This window comes from Carcharhinus amblyrhynchos, chromosome 3 (assembly GCF_965287045.1).
Source record: "Carcharhinus amblyrhynchos chromosome 3, sCarAmb.v2.hapA, whole genome shotgun sequence".
Classification (NCBI taxonomy): domain Eukaryota; kingdom Metazoa; phylum Chordata; class Chondrichthyes; order Carcharhiniformes; family Carcharhinidae; genus Carcharhinus; species Carcharhinus amblyrhynchos.
In genome coordinates, this window is record NC_137326.1 from 13,578,773 (window position 1) to 13,590,986 (window position 12,214).

At 46.1% G+C, this 12,214-nt stretch overlaps 1 protein-coding gene and 1 pseudogene across 1 annotated transcript in view; both read right to left on the minus strand.

Moving 5' to 3' along the window:
• The window catches only part of LOC145335809 (hyaluronidase-like), a 55,708-nt gene extending 49,375 nt beyond the window's left edge, over positions 1-6,333 (minus strand). Inside the window, exons 1-2 of the mRNA XM_080181539.1 lie at positions 6,208-6,333; positions 624-743 (exon numbers count right to left, since the gene is read on the minus strand). Of these exons, the coding sequence (XP_080037665.1) occupies positions 624-698 (75 nt within the window). The 5' untranslated portion in view covers positions 699-743; positions 6,208-6,333. The remainder of the gene's footprint in view (positions 1-623; positions 744-6,207) is intronic.
• Positions 2,812-2,935, minus strand: LOC145341609 (U2 spliceosomal RNA; annotated as a pseudogene).
• Positions 6,334-12,214: the final 5,881 nt, after the last annotated feature.

Genomic DNA, 12,214 nt, shown 5'->3' on the forward strand with positions numbered 1-12,214 from the left:
AGAATACCTACACCACAGGCATCGTAATGGTTCAAGAAGGCAGCTCACCATCACCATCTTCTCACGGGTAGCTGGGTATGGACAGTACTCATTGGTCTTGCCAACTGCAGCCAAATTCCATTCAAAAAAAATTTGGCCATTTATTCTCTACTGATCATTTTTCTTTTCCAGGGGACATTAATAGACTCTGGGCTTCCTTAAGCTGTGAGAGGATAAAGAAGCTGCTGTCAAAACTATCAGGAGCAGAGAAGAAGCATTCTTATTTGGGGGTAATTGTTTCAATCACAAGAGGTGAATTGTGATTGAATGACTGCTGTGCAGTGCTCCAACTATCAGATCAGTGTAGACAATGTTATGTGGTGTTCAGAAAAGCCAAGATGAGGTGGAACATTAAGACATGAACATCGACGTAAAATGAACCAAAACCCTTCACAGGGACATAATCAGACAAAACTAACACACAGCCAAAGACATTTGGACAAAAGCTTGGTCAAAAACACAGGTTTTAAGGAGCGACTTCAAGGAGGGGGATATGGATGTGAGGTTTTGGGATTTATGACTTTTATTTTAGAGATATTGACCCATTACCCAAATTTAGTCAATCACTTGGACAATGAACTTACCTCAATCTTTCTTTCACCTAGCTCTGCACATCTTCCATTAGGCCCTATAGGCCGTCCGGCTCGGGTCTCGGACATGACTGCGACAACCAGAAATCTGTCATCAGCCAATGGGAGGCATGCCTGCATCAGGGCAAGATATAAATGGGTAAGCAAGTCTGCAGAGTTGGCAACTCACCATTAATGAATGGGAAAATTGCAAATAAGAACGCCTTTGATATTGGATTTCTACAAACATTTCAGGATGGCTAGAATGGGTTATGGATTGACCAGGGGAAAGGAAAATCTAAAAGAAAATTATTAAAACATGTCTCAACAGTCTCAGCTAACAAGAGCAGAGAAGACACATTTAAAATCTGCAGATGAGGCAAAACTTGGAAGTATTGTGAAGCAGGGAGAGAATATAGGTTAGTGAAATGGACGGTATTTGATTTGATTTACTGTCACATGTACTTACAGTGAAAAGTATTATTTCTTGCGTGCTATTCAAAGCATACTGTTCATAGGGAAGGAAAGGAGGGAGTGCAGAATGTAGTGTTTTAGGCATAGCTAGGGTATAGAGAAAGATCAGCTTAGGTCCATTCAAAAGTCTGATGGCAGCAGGGAAGAAGCTGCTCTTGGTAATGCAGAGAAGTTTGGAATTACATATTTTGATAGGAAAAATGAGGAGAGGCAGTATAAAATAAAGAATACAATTTTAAAAAGGGCTCAGGAGCAGGGAGACCTGGGGCTATGTAAGCACAAGTCACTGAAGGCAGGTTGAGGTAAGGCAGAAAGACTTTTAGATTTTATAAATAACATAGAATATATAAACAAGGAAGTTTTCATGAACCTTTATAAAACTGCAGTTGGGCCTCAACATTGGGCTTTAGGAAGGAACTGGAGTTGGAAAACATTTACAAGAATGCTGCCAGGGTGAAAGACAGTTACATCAGTAAACTGGTGAAGCTGGGGCTGGTCTCCTTGGGGAAAAAAAGAGGAGAAATCCATATCAAGAGGATTCTGAATAGACCCCTGTTAATTTTTAATGGGAGAAACTGTTCCTATTGACAGAAGGGTTGAGAATCAGCGGGCACCAATTTATGATGATTGGCAAAGAATCAGAGGTGACATTTGGAAAATCGTATTTATGCATCAGGCAGTGAGGATGTGGAATGCATTGCCAGAGACCAGGAGTTATAATTAAATTGTGGCTTTCAAAAGGGAATTGGATAATTATCTGACAAGAACAAATTTGCAAGGGGTCCAGAGGAAAGGTGGAGGGTTAGGACTAAATCTTAAACAGCGGGCATAGAAATAAGTCAAATGAGCTCCTGTGCTGTACCAGCTCTGATTCTGAATAGAGCAAAAAGGAAAATGAAAACAAATTGCCACAACTAAACAACAGACTGTTGCAATAAGAGCCAAATACAGCGCCAAGTGGCAGGTCATTCACAAATTAGTTTGTATGTTGACATTTCTGATCACAGTTACTAATGTGTGAGTGCTATTCTCTGGCATTGCTAACAGTGGCGGGTTGGCGGGGTGAGTAAGCTCAATTGGCTGGACGGCTGGCTTATGATGCAGAGTGACACCAACAATGCGGGTTCAATTCCCATACCAGCTGAGGTTATTCGTGAAGGTCCTGACTTTGGTTTTAAAAGTTTATTTATTAGTGTCACAAGCAGGATTACAGTAACACAGCAATGAACTTACTGTGAAAATCCCCTAGACGCCACACTCCAGCGCCTGTTCAGGTACATTGAGGGAGAACTTAGCACGGCCAAAGCACCTAACCAGCACATCTTTCTGAATGGGAGGAAACCGGAGCATCTGGAGGAAACCCATGCAGACATGGGGTGAACATGCAGACCCCGCACAGACAGTGACCCAAGCCGGGAATCAAACCTGAAGCTGTGGGGCAGCAGCGCCAACCACTCTGCCATCATGCCACCCATAAACTCTAAAAATTCTCCAGAGGGGTGGGTGCACCATTTCTGGAGGCACTGCAAGACTAGACTGATGCTTAGACTACAAGAAACAAGCCCCTGTATGGTCTCACAGTCCCGAAAATCAATATTTGGCCCCCAGACAGAGGACATATCAGATATTTAGGTTTTAAAGTTTATTTATTAGTGTCACAAGTAGGCTTACATTAACATTGCAGTGAAGTTACTGTGAAAATCCTCTAGTTGCCACACTCTGGCACCTGTTTGGGTACACTGAGGGAGAATTTAGCATGGCCAATGCACCTAACCAGCAGTCTTTCGGACATATACTAAACTGATTAAGAACAGAAACCATACTTGATCTTAGCCAAAAGGCCAAGAAGCAATAGCTCAACCTTGTCTGATGGTGTTCCTAAGGTTAAAATCACTTTAAAGGGGACAGCAGACGACAGTCATCTGGGATTAGGGTGACTTTATCTTACTTTCAGTGACAACTACTCCCTGACATTTCTGATCCCTGGTTTTATGTCACATTGTCCATGTCTCAGCAATTCCGAATTCTACATCTATTTTGCCAAACACTCGGCTTTCTGCTGGGTTCCTGGCTTTGTCCAACAACCCAGGTTTAATTCCTAGCTTGGGTGATTGTGTGGAGTTTGTATGTTCTCCCCATTTCTGCATGGGTTTTCTCCGAATACTCCAGTTTCCTCCCACAGTCCGGAAAAGGTGCATTGGCCATGCTAAAGCCTCCCCAAGTGTACCCGAACAGGCGCCGGAATATGGCAACTAGGGGATTTTCACAGTGACTTCATTGCAGTGTTAGTGCATAATGGGGAGTTGCTGGCATAAGACTGGGGTAGACACTGTAAGTAGTCTCACAACATCAGACTAAAGTCCACCAGGTTTATTTGGTAGCACGAGTTTTTGGAGCATTGCCCCTTCATCAGATGAGTGCATACATCAGGTGATATGACAACGGATGAACGGACACTGCTGGACAATCACCAGGCAGGAGTGTTCCCTTCCTGTCAGAGAACACTTCAGCGGTCGAGGGCATTCAGCCACTGATTTTTGACACAAGAACATAAGAAGTAGGAGCAGGAGTAGGCCACCTAGCCCCTCGAGCCTGCCCCGCCATTCACTAAGATCATGGCTGATCTGAAGTGGCTCAGTTCCACTTTCCCGCTTTCTCCCCATAATCCTTAATTCCCTTGCCTACCAAAAACCTATCTACCCGTGTCTTAAATATACTTAGCGAGGTAGCCTCCACCACTTCAACTGGCAGAGAATTCCAGAGATTCACCACCCTTTGAGTGAAGAAGTTCCTCCTCAACTCCATTCTAAACTGCCCCCCCTTATCTTGAGGCTGTGCCCTCTAGTCCTGCTGTCCTTTCTGAGCGGGAAGAATCTCTCTACCTCTATCCTATCCATCCCTTTCATTATCTTATACTTCTGTATAAGATCGCCCCTCATCCTTCTAAACTCCAACGAGTACAGACCCAGTCTCTCTTCATAGTCCAACCCCCTCATCTCCGGTATCAGCCTAGTGAACCTCCTCTGCACTCCCTCCAAGGCCAAAACATCCTTGCGCAAGTGCGGCGACCAAAACTGCACACAGTACTCCAGCTGCGGCCTCACCAATGCCCTGTACAGTTGCAGCAAGACCTCTCTGCTTTTATATTCTATCCCTCTCGCTATAAAGGCCAGCATCCCAGTCGCTTTCTTGATCACCTGCAGACTGGGTTTTTGCGACTCATGCACAAGGACTCCCAGGTCCCTCTGGACCGTAGCACGCTGCAGCTTTTCGCCCTTTAAATAGTAATCCCTCCTACTACTATTCCTGCCAAAGTGGATAACCTCACACTTGATAACATTGTACTCCATCTGCCAGGTCCATCCGCCTTGATGTCCATCAAGGGGCATACACATGACGGGTTGTACTTAGGCTGCCCTTGAATGTTCGAGATTGGCCTAGTGCGTGCTTAAACTGGACCAGATGCTGGGCAACACGACAGCTCAGTGACTATCACTGTTTGCTATGCAGACACATGGATTTGGGCCAGTGTCCGTGGGAGTTTGCACTTTCTCCCCGTGCTTGCGTGGGTTTTCTCCGGGTGCTCCGGTTTCCTCCCACACCCCAAAGATGTGCTATTAGGCTGATTGGAAGTAATAAATTGTCCCTAAATTAGTTTCCCTCAATGCGGATTGCCATAAAACAATAGATAAGGGTCGGGGGGGGGGGGGGGGGGGGGGAGAGACTGGTAATGTTAAAATGGCGGCGCGGGCTCATTGGGCCGAAGGGCCTGTTTCTCGGGCTATTTTTGTTCTTTGTCCTCGCCCACTCGCTCAGCCTATCTAGATCCCTCTGCAGACTTTCCACACCCTCCGCACAATTTGCTTTTCCACTTATCTTTGTGTCATCAGCAAATTTCGTCACCCTACACTCAGCCCCCTCCTCCAGATCATCTATATAAATGGTAAGTAGCTGAGGCCCCAGCACCGATCCCTGCGGCACTCCACTAGTCACCAACTGCCAATCAGAATAGCACCCATTGATACCAACTCTCTGCCTCCTATTAGACAACCAATCCTCTATCCACGCTAACACCTTACCCCCAACTCCATGCCCCCTAACCTTCTGAAGCAAACTTTTGTGCGGCACCTTATAAAATGCCTTTTGAAAATCGAGGATCACTACATCCACTGGTTCCCCTTTGTCTACCGCACTAGTCACATCCTCACAGAATTCCAATAAATTTGACAAACATGACTTCCCCTTAATGAATCCGTTCTGCGTCTGCTCTATCAAACCATTCTTCTCTAGGTGCCTCGCTATTTCTTCTTTGATGACGGATTCAAGCATTTTTCCAACAACAGACGTTAAACTAACATGCCTATAATTCCCTGCCTTTTGCCTGCTACCTTTTTTAGACAGTGGCGTGACATTAGCCGTTTTCCAATTTTGGGTAAGTGTTCTCCAAGGTGGCCTTCACGAAACACAATAACGCAGAATCGCCAAGCAGAAACTGATAGCCAAGTTCCACACACACACACACACGAGGACAGCCTCAACCGGGATCCTGGGTTCATGTCACACTACCTGTAACTCCCATGACTTGCCTGGGCTTGCAAAATCTCACTAACCGTCCTGGCTGGAGACAATACATATCTCTTTAACCTGTGCTTAACCCTCTTTCCACTCACATTGTCTGCACCTGTAAAGACTTGATTCCCTGTTCAGACTCGCATTCCAACCATTATCTTGTAACTGAGTCTGTGTAAGTCCTGTTTGTGAATTGAACTCCTCACTCATGTGTTGAAGGAGCAGTGCTCCGAAAGCTAGTGCTGCCAAATAAACCTGTTGGACTTTAACCTGGTGTTGTGAGACTGTAAGCTGTTAAGTGTAAGCTGACTTGTGACACTAATACATAGTCACACAGGGTTTACAGCCCAGTATTTCAGACCACTGGGCACAGATCCTCAGTGTGATCCTGGCTGGATTATGTTCCTAATCCGAGGAGCGCGGCTTCCTCCCAAAACCCCTTCAGGAAAACCAGAGGCCATTTCCCACAGGAGAGGCCTGACTCCAGACTGAAGCCTCAACCTCGCGCCCCACTGGCACCACAAATTATGTGCAGTGATTCCCTGCGGACACTAACTTGTTCATTTCGTTACCGCTCTCCCTGGGCTGCCCCGACCCGGCGACGGTCGGAAAAAGACGGTGCTCCAGTTAGAGGAGCAGCGCCGCCAACCGGATGGGAGGCGCGGAACGGGTCAGCCGGAGACAGCGCCACCAACCGGAAGGGAAGAGCGGAGCGGGTCCGCCGGCAACAGCGCCACCAACCGGAAGGGAAGAGCAGAGCGATTCCGCCGGAGACAGCGCCGCCAATCGGAGGGGAAGATCGGAGCGGGTCCGCCGCAGGGAAGGGAACATCGCAGCGCGTCAGCCGCAGACAGAGCCGCTAACTGGAAGGGACGGGCAGAGCGAATCCGCTGCAGACTACGCCACCAACTTGGAGAGAAAGAGCGGAGCGGATCTGCCGCAGAGAGCGCCATCAACTGGAGAGGATGAGCGCAGCGGGTCAGCCTCAGATAGCGCCGCCAACTGGGGGGAAGAGCGAACTGGCTCGCAGCGCCACTAACTGGAGAAGTATGGAGTGGGTCCGCCGTACATAGCGCCACCAACTGGAGAGAAGAGCGGAGCAGATTTGTTGCAGACAGCGCCACCAACCGGAGGGGAAGGGCGGAGCTGGCCCGCAGCGCCACCAACTGGAGAAGTATGGAGCCAAGATGTGAACTCCAAAAACTCCCAGTCGCCTGATGAAGGAGCCGCGCTCCGAAAGCTAGTGGCTTGTGCTTCCAAATAAACCCGTTGAACTTTAACATGGTGTTGTGAGACTTCTTACTAAAGTATGGCGCGGTCGACAACGGGAGAAAGTTGAGAATATGTCCAGTTGAGATGTGAAGGGTGGGAGTGAATCAATAAAGATTAAAGCAATAAAATAAAACTGGGCTAGCAGTAAAAGCAAAGTCAGCTATATAGTCCATTACTTTTTTTTAAGTTGAAGTTTATTTGTGACTCACAAATAGGCTTACATTCACACTGCAATGAAGTTACTGTGAGAAATCCCCAAACACCTTAGCAATTTAACAGAAAATAATCTCCCAATTTCTCTTTGGCATTGATGTTGTACACCATCCGTTGGTAAGATGCCATCCTAAGATGCTATCCTACCAAGTAGATGATAGAAGGTGGAACAAATCATTCAGGATGATTCTCCTACAATTGCCCCCTGACTTGGGGGCCACAAAGAGGGAAAATGAAAAAGCAACAGGTTTTCACTGGTGTTGTGCAACACAGCACGAACAATATTGGAAATTAGGCACTGCTAATCATTGGCTTTCTGTGCTTTCACAACTTAAGTACTGGCTTTCTTCACTTCCCCATTAGTGGCCCACGAATTTTTCTCCGGTTTTTTTCTGTTCTGGTAAGTGGCACAATAACTCCCTGATGTTTGCTGTGGCTGCAGGACTGAAACAGAGCTCAGTGACTGGAGGGATGCAATTTATTTGGTAGCTTATTGACAATACATCCCCACAATGATGGGTGCACCTTATCTTCAATAGCGTTATCAACAATTATAATTTACTCGAACTGAGCAGACAAGACTGCCAAAAGAGAATGGGCCAGGAAGCCAGAGGAAGGTTGAAATAGATGATGAAAATAGAATAGCGTCCCACAGGTTCAATTAATCCTGTAGCACTTCCTCCAAATGACCATCCTTTGTGTAAGCTTGGAATCAGCAGAATATTAACTACAGGACATCAAGCCTGTTCTCAACCATTGTGGACATGGGTGTAATTGCTGGCTGATGTCAATGGATAATGATTGTTCTCTGGAATTCTAGCCTTAGGAATGTTACATCCTGTACTGAGATCAGACAACACAGAATCGGAACCAAATCTGGAATTGAATTGACTTAGAATTATCAGCAGGTCTGACAGCACCGGTGGGTCAATGTTTCAAGTCTGGATGGGTGGCATGGTGGCAGAGTTGTTAGCAGTGCTGCCAAGGATCCTGGTTTAACTCCCGGCTCGGGTCACTGCCTGTGTGGAGTTTGCACGTTCTCCCACGCCTGCATGGATTTCCTCCGGATACTCCGGTTTCATCCCACAGTACAAAGGTGTGTGGGTCAGGCGGATTGGCCATGCTAGATTGCCCCTTCGTGTCAGGGGCAATGAACTAGGGTCAATGTATGGGGCTATGAGGATAGGGCCTGGGCTGGATTGATGTCTGCGCAGACTCGATAGGCCGAATAGCCTTCTTCTGCACTAGAGGGTTCTATGATTCTATGATCTTGAATCATTCAGACTCAAAACATTGGCTCTACTCTCTCTCTCCTTAGATGGTGTCAGACCTACTGAGATTTCTGCTTTTATTTCAGCTTCTAATATTCACAATATTTTTCTTTATTTTGACTTTGTATTATGCTGAGTCAAACATTTTCACACTAGACCATGGGGGAATTAGTGAACTTTTAATGTTTGCTGTAAACCCACGAGAACAGGGGCACCAATTCTTCCAGTCCTGCAAAATGGTGAAGGAAGCACCAGCGGTTTTGCCCCATGAAGACCACATACAGATGATGACCTTTCTGCTGAAATACTTTGGCTTTCAGCTGCAGTAGTTTATGTCCTTAAGAGGCAAATCCGTCTGTTCCCCAACCGGATACCATGGACTAACAGGGATACCCACTGCTTGCTGAAGTCCAGGTCTGAGGTGTTCAAGTCAGGCGACACTGACCAATACAAGAAAGCCAGTTACGATCTAAGAAGATCCATCAAAGATGCCAAAAGACAATACCGGACCAAGCTAGAGTCCCAGGCTAGCCACACTGACCCCTGCCAACTATGGCAAGGTCTGCAAGACATAGGCTCCAAGATGAAGGTATGTAAAATCGCCAGCTCCAACGCACCCCTCCCTGATGAGCTCAATGTATTCTCTGCCCATTTTGAGCAAGAGGTCAGAGAGAGCATGCCCTCCGCCCTGGAAGCCCAGGATGAACCTGTATTTGGGGTCACCACTGCAGATGTCAGCAGTTTTCATGGAAAGCGACTGGCCTGGATGGGGTACCCGGATGTGCACTCAGATCCCGTACGGATCAGCTGGCGAGGGTACTCACAGACATCTTCATCCTCTCTTTACAACAATCTGAGGTCCCTATCTGCTTCAAGAAAATGACCATCATCCCGGTACCGAAGAGAAACCAAGCAGTGTGCCTTATTGACTACTGGCTAGTGGCTCTGACATCCATTATTATGAAGTGCTTTGAAAGGTTAGCCATAGGACGAATCAATTCCAGCCTCCCGGGCTACCTGGATCCACTACAGTTTGCCTACCGCCACAACAGGTCCACAGCAGACATCATCTCCCTGGCCCTGCGCTCAATCCTGGAACACCTAGATAACAAGGACACCAATGTCAGATTGCTATTTATTGACTACAGCTCAGCCTTCAACACTATTTTTCCCATCAAACTCATCTCCAAACTCTGTGGCCTGGGCCTCGACACCTCCCTCTGCCACTGGATCCTGAACTTCCTAACTCATAGACCACAATCAGTAAGGATAGGCAACAACACCTCTTCCACGATCATCCTCAACACCGGTGCCCCACAAGACTATGTTCTCAGCTCCCTACTATACTCCTTATACATCTATGACTGGGTGGCCAAATTCCCCTCCAATTCGATTTTCAATTTTGCTGACAACACTGCCGTGGTAGGTTGGACCTCAAATAGTGATGAGACTGAGTACAGGAATGGGATAGAGAATCTGGTGGCAACAATAATCTCTCCCCCAATGTCAACAAAATGAAGGAGATTGTCATTGACTTCAGGGAGTGTAATGGAAAACATGCCCCTGTCTACATCAATAGGGACAAAGTAGAAAGGGTCGAGAGCTTCAAGTTTTTAGGTGTCCAGATCACCAACAACTTATCCTGGTTCCCCCATGCTGACACTATAGTTAAGAAAGCCCACAAACACCTCTACTTTCTCAGAAAACTAAGGAAATTTGGCATGTCGGCTATGACTCTCACCAATTTTTACAGATGCACCATAGAAAGCATTCTTTCTGGTTATATCACAGTTTTGTATGGCTCCTTCTCTGACCAAGACCGCAAGGAACTACAAAAGGTCGTGAATGAAGCCCAGTCCATTATGCAAACCACCTCCCATCCATTGACTCTGTTTACACTTCCCATTGCCTCAGCAAAGCAGCCAGCATAATTAAGGACCCCATGCACCACAGACATTCTCTCTTCCACCCTCTTCCTTTGGGAAAAAGATACAAAAGTCTGAGGTCACGTACCAACCAACTCAAGAAAAGCTTCTTCCCTGCTGCTGTCAGACTTTTGAATGGACTTACCTTGCATTAAGTTGATATTTCTCTACACCCTAGCTGTGACTATACTCTCTGCATCCTGTACTCTCTCATTTCCTTCTCTATGAACGATATGTTTTGTCTGCATAGAATGCAAGAAACAATACTTTTCACTGTATGTGACAATAATAAATCAAATCACATCAAAAACTGTTAAAAAAAAAGTTGAAAAACAACTTTGAAAGTCAAATCTTTAGTGCCATCCATCACCTCCCCCTCTCCCCCCTCCCACCCCCATTGCTGAAATGTTCATTCAGCAGTTCTGTAACATTGATTAGGAAGAAATCCTATCTCTGAATGTTAACTGTATTTTCACAAAGCTTCTGTACAGTACTGAACACAATGTTTTTCCTCTACAGTTGCAATGCATGCAACGGAAAATGTCAGTAAAACACCACGGCAATTGCAAATTGAGAATTGACTCATTTTTAGCAATGCCAATTTATTTTACTGTTTGTCCTCAGTTTTTAATAACTAATAAATGTATCTCTTTGACAGAAAACCTGGCTCAGTTGGCTCCTTATAAAAAGTAAATGCATTTGGATTGGAAAAAGGTATCTGTGGGGAATGTATTTTAAACAGTTTAACTGAATGGGTTAAACAAAGAGGGGAACAAACTCATTCCTCCTCAGCTGGTCTCAACAGCAGAGAGCAGATGATAAGCCAAGTAATCCGCTTTTATGTTTAAGAGACTGTTTTTCTCCAGGACAGGAGAAAACAGAAGATCCCTAAGTAGACTCTCTCCATAAGACCATAAGATATCGGAGCAGAATTGGGCCATTCGGCCCATCGAATCTGCTCTGCCATTCAATCATGGCTGATATGATTCTCATCCCCATTCTTCTGCCACCTCCCCATAACTCATGATCCCCTCATTGATCAAGAACCTATCTATTTCTGTCTTAAAGACACAATGATCTGGCCTCCACAGCCCTCTGTGGCAATGAGTTCCACAGATTTGCCCCCCTCTGGCTGAAAAAATTTCTCCTCATCTCAGTTTTAAAGGAGCTTCTCTGGGGTTGTGCCCTCAAGTTCTAGTCTCTCCCATTAATGGAAACATCCTCTCCACGTCCACTCTGCCCAGGCCTTTCTATATTCTGTAAGTTTCAATTAGATCCCCCCCCCATCCTTCTAAACTCCACTGAGTACAGACCCAGACTTCTCAAGCGCTCCTCATACAACAAACCCTTCATTCCTGGGATCATTCTTGTGAACCTCCTTTGCCCCAACCAGCCACCCCTCCCCCACCCCCACCCTACCCCAATGCCAGCACATCCTTCCTTCGGCATAGGGCTCAAAACTGCTCACAATATTCCAAACGGGATTTGACCAGAACCTTATACAGGCTCAGAAGTACATCTCTGTTCTTGTATTCTAGCCCTCTAGAAATGAAGTTGCCTTCCTAACTGCCAACTGAACCTTGAACGAGGACTCCCAAGTCCCTTTGTGCTTCAGATTTCCAAAGCCTCTCCCCATTTAGAAATTATCTACACTTATATTCTTCCTACCAACGTGCATAACCTCATACTTTCCCACACTGTATTCCATCTGCCAACTCCTTGCCCACTCTCGTAGCCTGTCCAAGTCATTCTGCAGCCTTCCTACTTCCTCAAAACTATCTGTGCCTCCAAATACCTTTGTATCATCCACACTTTTAGCAACATGCCCTCAGTTACATCTTTCAGATCATTATCTCTTTCTCTCTCTCTCTCTCCATCCATT